The 6,183-nt window shown below is 33.9% G+C and overlaps 1 protein-coding gene across 1 annotated transcript; it reads left to right on the top strand.

The window, feature by feature from the left end:
* The first annotated feature begins 2,325 nt into the window (after positions 1–2,325).
* On the top strand, positions 2,326–5,304 carry LOC107801493 (uncharacterized). The gene is made up of 4 exons (XM_016624824.2): positions 2,326–2,720; positions 2,844–2,973; positions 4,003–4,460; positions 4,585–5,304. Exons 1-4 carry the CDS (start codon positions 2,588–2,590, stop codon positions 5,115–5,117), a joined length of 1,254 nt encoding a protein of 417 aa, XP_016480310.1. The 5' UTR covers positions 2,326–2,587; the 3' UTR covers positions 5,118–5,304.
* Positions 5,305–6,183: the final 879 nt, after the last annotated feature.

The raw sequence follows: 6,183 nt of genomic DNA, 5'->3' as shown, positions 1-6,183 counted from the left end.
AACACTGATTTCGAAAAAAAAATAAAAAATTTCTTATGTCCAAATGGGCTCTTCAAATATTACTTTTTTTTTCAAAATTACAATTTTTATGTCCAAACGCCTACTAAATATTTGGACAGTTAGATTGCTTCATTTATTATAATAGGTTTAAATTAGTGTATAATCTAGCATATGTATTCTTTATTAAGAGTTTCTTTATTTAAGAGTGTGGCAAAATCACTTCATATTTTTCATACTTTAGTAACTTGACCAACCTCTCAAAGCTTAAACAATATGTCGATTTATTAACTTGGTCCGATGAGTTGAAATCGAAATGATGCATCAAACTATTGAATCATAAAGAATAAAAATAGTTTACATTAATGGGTTATAATGCAACGAAAATTCAAATATACCATATTTAAATTCGGAGACTGAGAGTTTTGTCAATTAGAAAGAATTTAGGTTAATAATTTAAAAAATAAAAACAAATAGCTTTCACTTTTTTTCTTTTAAAAAAATAAAATAAGAATGAGAGGGGAAGTTGAAGCATATTGAGTAAGTTGTATCATGACTCAATTGTTTGGCTCAAGCTATTCGACCAAACAAAATATTGGACAAATTGAGTTATGATTCGTGTATTAGTTTGATCCATTTTAACCGTCCAAAATTGATAAAATCGAAATCCGTACTTCTTTAAGGATTTCAACTAGGGGTGTAGATAGGTCGGGTTGATTAAAATTTTTCAATTATCAAACCAAATCAATGATGTCGGGTTTTTAAATTTATAAACCAAACCAAACCAACAAAGTCGGATTTTTCAATCTCGATTTTTCTCGGGTTTTTTCGGGTTTTCTTCCGGTAAAGTCTTCATAGCATAAAATATATAACTTGTGCTCCAAATATTTCTTAAATCCTAGTAAAATACAACTATATAATGTATTTTCCAAGAAACTAACACAATAATATGAGATAAGTCATAGCATTATACTAAAATATTCAGTAACAAAGATAAGATAATAAAATTACATAAAACAAATATTGCTAATTAATAAATCATAACAAAAATTAACATAATCTAAAAATACTATATAGGTCTAAAATAAGTATAGCTAATTAGTACTAATATTAATTACATAACTAACCACTAAAGAAAAAGATAAACTAAGTTATGCATTTTTATTATAAACCAATGTAAAACTAAAATAATTATCCAACGCTATCGTCATTCCTAGTATTAAATTGAATTTATTTTGTTAGCATTAGTATTGATTTGAACTTTGTTTGAGTTACTACATTTATGAGCTTTAAAAATTATTTGGCATTCAAGAATGTTAAGTCTAAACTTGAAATAATACGTTAAAAGATAAAATTGTGAAAACATTTAAGAACTATTTATAAATTACATTACAATAATGTACTATCGGGTTGGTTTGGTTTCGGTTTGATCTTTTTTAATTAAAACCAAACCAAACCAATTATGGTCAGGTTTTATTTTCCAATACCAAAACAAATCAAACCAAACCACATCGATTTTTTTTTTCCGGTTTGACATATTATCGCTTTGGTCCGGTTTATCTGTTTTCTTTGTACACCCCTAATTTCAACTATTCTAGCACTCGTGTCCACATGCACTACTAAAAAAGGGAAAGATCGAATGCCAAAACCGATCGATGTTGGTAGGGTAATTGGCGAAAATTAACTGAAAACCGACCAATCCGTGGCGATCGGTAATCATGTAGTCGGTAGAGCCAACCGATCGACTCCGGTCGGTATTTTCCGACCAATTTCGGGTGGTCAATTAAATTCTACAAATGACCAAAAAAAGAAAATTTTGTCGAAAAAACCGATCGAAGTGGGTTGGTATTTTTAATTCTGTAATTAAAAAATGCATCATCTGGAAATCGAACCGGGGTCTGTACTATAGCAGGATATTATTCTACCTCTAGACCATTGATGCATTTCTGTTTAAGATTTTATTTTATTTATACTCTTTAATTGCGTTTTCGCGCGAATCAGTCGGTTTTATTAAAAAACTAAAATTACCAACCGAAAATCGGTTGGTTTTTTAAAATGATCGATCGATTTTGGTTGGTTTTTTGAACATTAATTTTAATTTATTTTAAATGAAAACCGACCAAAGTTGGTCTTTCGTAAAAAAAAAAAAAAAAGTTGAAAAATAAAATATCTGAAAAATGAACAGACTTTGGTTGGTTATTCAGCTAACTTTTGATTGACCAAAGTCGGTCGGTTGGCACCGGTCGGTTTTGGCCGAATTTCTAGCCGGGAGGAACTAATTGCAAACAAAGGATCATTCTATAAATTATCTTGCATCCCTTTTAGCGAAGAGTGACATGCATGAAAGCTAATAAGTCAACTTTGCAACGTAAAAGTCCACACAAAACTAGTTACTAGAATAAGGGCGAAGTGAAGAGTAAGGGGGGGGGGAGAGGGTCTTAGGTGTGGGGCTCAGTTATTTCTGTCGTCTCTCTATTTATTGGCATTGATTTTGGAGCTAATTGTCTTGTTTCCACTTGCTATTTTGCCAGTAGTACGCTCTCAAGTTCCCCGAATAACAAGTGTGTGTTCTTCTCCATTCATACTACCAATGGGAAGAGCACCTTGTTGTGAGAAAGTGGGTCTCAAAAGAGGCAGATGGACTGCAGAAGAGGATGAAATTCTCACTAAATATATTCAAACTAACGGCGAAGGCTCTTGGAGATCATTACCCAAAAATGCTGGTACGTACGACCTTAGCCTTTCCAATACCATATTCTTCTATTGAACCTCACATCCTGCAGTTAAATTTTCTTTATTTAAAGTTTATACTAATTTATTTTGTTGTGTTCTTTTGTGCTTTGAAGGCTTACTTAGATGTGGAAAGAGTTGCCGACTGAGATGGATTAATTACTTGAGGTCTGATTTGAGGAGAGGTAACATAACTTCTGAAGAGGAAGACATAATCATCAAGTTACATGCAACTTTGGGTAACAGGTATTTTCCCCAACGTAAACGACTCAATAATAGCAACTACACACTGGTAAATGAAAAAAAATCATGGGCACCTATATTTCATTTTATATGACATCATTTTTCATTTTAGTCTATATAAAAAAGAATAAGAGCTTCATCTGTTTGAAAATAATTTAGCTAGCGTTTGGACATAAATTTGAAAAAAGATTTTTTGAAGTTGCGATGAAAAATAATTTTTGAAAGTTAGAAATTATTTTCGGACATGCATTTTATTTGAAAAAAAGTTGTAGTTTTGTGAGCGGAAGAAAAAATTTTACCCAAAAACTGTCCTAAATCTTTTTTTGGGAACTTGCAATTTTTTGATTTTTTTTTTCAAAACATGATCATAATATATATTCCATAAACAAACAATATTTTCAATTTATTTTTGTAAAAAATGAAGCCAAAATCTATGTCCAAACATCTTCTTACTTTTGACTTTTGATGATTTTACTCTTACTGGCATAGTTTTATAGCGACAAAAATGTGACACGTTAAAACGACGAGTTTCAATAATTTTTCTTTTTCTAAAATTTGTCCATAAAACAGAGGGAGGCAGAGTACTTTTTTTTCTTTAATTTCATGTTTTCTCCACTTTATACTCTTTTGCCTGAAAAAAAGAAACAAAGAAGGGCTTAAGAGTTCCGGACACTTTACAGGGCATTTTTTTGTACATCCTTTTGTGCTGATGAATAAGTTATTGGTTCCCGCCAGTTCAATAATCCTTGGGTTTTCCCATGACGAATGACATGCTTTTGACCCTTTCTTCAACTTTTTCTATTATTAGTTATATAGCAGCTTTGGTCTGAGTCGGTGTGACTAAAATTAGCAGTGGCAATTTAATTTAGAAAAATGGTACTATAAAGAAGAAAGACAGTAAAAGAAAAAGGAGAAAAAGTAGAAAAAATGACATTTGTTAGTTGAGACATTAAATATGATGATGAAATATGAATATACCATCTTTCTAATATTTTCTAGTGTCAATTAATTCTATTATTACTATATTTGCAGATGGTCTCTAATAGCGGCACATTTACCAGGTAGAACAGACAATGAGATTAAAAACTACTGGAACTCTCATCTAAGCAGAAAAGTTGAAAGCTTAAGGATTCCAAGCGACGAAAAGCTGCCTCAAGCTGTAGTTGATTTGGCTAAGAAAGGAACTTTGAACCCTATCAAATGTAGAGTTGGCAAAACAAGCCGACCCTCAGTAAAGAAAAACAAAACGTTTAAAAAGTCTAGTTCAAGTTTGTCAGAGCCTAAGCAACCTAAAGAAAGTAGTGAACCTTTAAATTCAATAGTTCCTATGCCCTCAACTCCAAACATGGAAAAAGAGGCCTTATCTAGCACCATTAGCTCATGGTTAGAAGGTAACAATGTCATGGATTCCATGCAAGAAGAGGTAGCAAACGTAGCCGCGCCAAATCCTTGGTCGGGATCTAGAGAGGCCCAGAGCAGCCTTAGTTCAGGTTAGTACTTAAACTATTAGAGAGAACATACTTTTAATTACTTAATTATATTATATCTCAACACGTGAGCTTAAACTTTTCTCATGAGTTGATATCATGTTGAATTATATTTTGTCTTTAACAGATAGTGGGATGGAATGGCTTGAGGAAATTATGCCAATGGTCATTGCCGATCAAGATATGGACCCAAATGAATTCATTTTGACTTATTTAGACAACGGGCAAGGAGAAAGCCCGGAAAAAGTAACCAACGAGGCAGAAAATAACTGCGGGACCACGAACAGAATCAATGAACGTAACAACAAAGATCACGTTAATAAAATGGTATCAAGTGAAAATACACAACTGGAGAGTAGTCCAGAGAGTGAGACTGTATCAATAAATATTCTGAAAGATGTACAAGAGAATAGCAACGAATCGAAATTATTAATGGAAGATAGTACAGTTGAATGGGATTGGCAAGAGATAGCAGATGACATGAGAGAAGTATGGTCATGGGAAGAAACAGGGCAAGACAACATGTTAATTAATCACAGTTGGCCGCTATGGGATAATACTGGCACTGAGTTCACGAATGAAATAACGGTGGAAATGGATTCCGTGCTGCACAGTGAAAACCCAAACCATAGTGCCCTTGTCGCTTGGCTTTTGTCTTAGCTCTGCTTCCGACTCGATGCGAAATGGCATCTTTTGATCAGTTTGTAAGTAGACGGGACTAGACGTCCGTAATTTGAGAGCACTCCGCAGCTTAGATCACTGTCTTTTGGTTTTGTGTAGCATATGTTTAACGTGATATGCCCTGTTATATGTACATATTTTAAGTTTCATATGTTGCCGAAAAAAGTTTATGCTTTCCAACTAAAAATGAATATATATAACAAACACTAGTAATTACTATAATTTGATAAAATAATTGTATACCCTCAAAATCGGATAACAATTAAATTTGTAAGTGATTTTAAGGATACGCGGATTTATTTAACACAAAGCAGTAAATAAAGAGAAACTAAATAAATAAGGATGAAGTAAGCTCAAACCACACGAGGAAGACGATTTAAGCCTTATTGAAATATTTGTCCTCGATCTTGGCTCGTAACAACAAGCACTGACGAACGTAAGCAGAAGAACTAATAACAGAAAAAATAATGATATATTGCTTTGGAATACGTGTTACCATGTACTTTATGAATTATCAAACCCCCTTTATATAATAGATGAGTCCTACTTTAGGTACAATTCTATAAAAGGTAAAAAATCTTTTGATTTACTGATTGCCGGTTCTTTATCGGTACGTGCCGAGATTCCTGCTGTAATATCCGGTCGGTCACGGATATTTCGGTTTTCCGTTAGCTATGCTGACAATGTTTCTTCAAAGTCGTTCGAGGCTAGGACCGATTCCGGGATCATGGTCTCGATATTCTCGAAGGTAGGCGTCCTGTCTCCGGGATCTAGCCCGGTGGGACTTGGGGTCGATCTTCAGTCCTTTATTGTCATGTCTCGAGCCTCGCTTACCATGTCGGAGGGTAGGATGCACTACGGGCTCGATTTCGACCGTATACTGATAGCCCCCTTATTTTTCGGAGAGTAGACGACGAGAAACGACATAAACTTCTGATTCTTACTTCGATGTACCGTGACAGAAACGACAAAACAACCGAAACGTCTCATCAGTCAAGTCTTGATGGCATTAAATGCATGTCAGCCGCCGGTCGGCCATTCCTGG

This window comes from Nicotiana tabacum, chromosome 19 (assembly GCF_000715075.1).
Source record: "Nicotiana tabacum cultivar K326 chromosome 19, ASM71507v2, whole genome shotgun sequence".
Lineage (NCBI taxonomy): Eukaryota > Viridiplantae > Streptophyta > Magnoliopsida > Solanales > Solanaceae > Nicotiana > Nicotiana tabacum.
The sequence above is the reverse complement of the archived record's forward strand: the minus strand, read 5'-3'. Positions and strand labels throughout refer to the sequence as shown.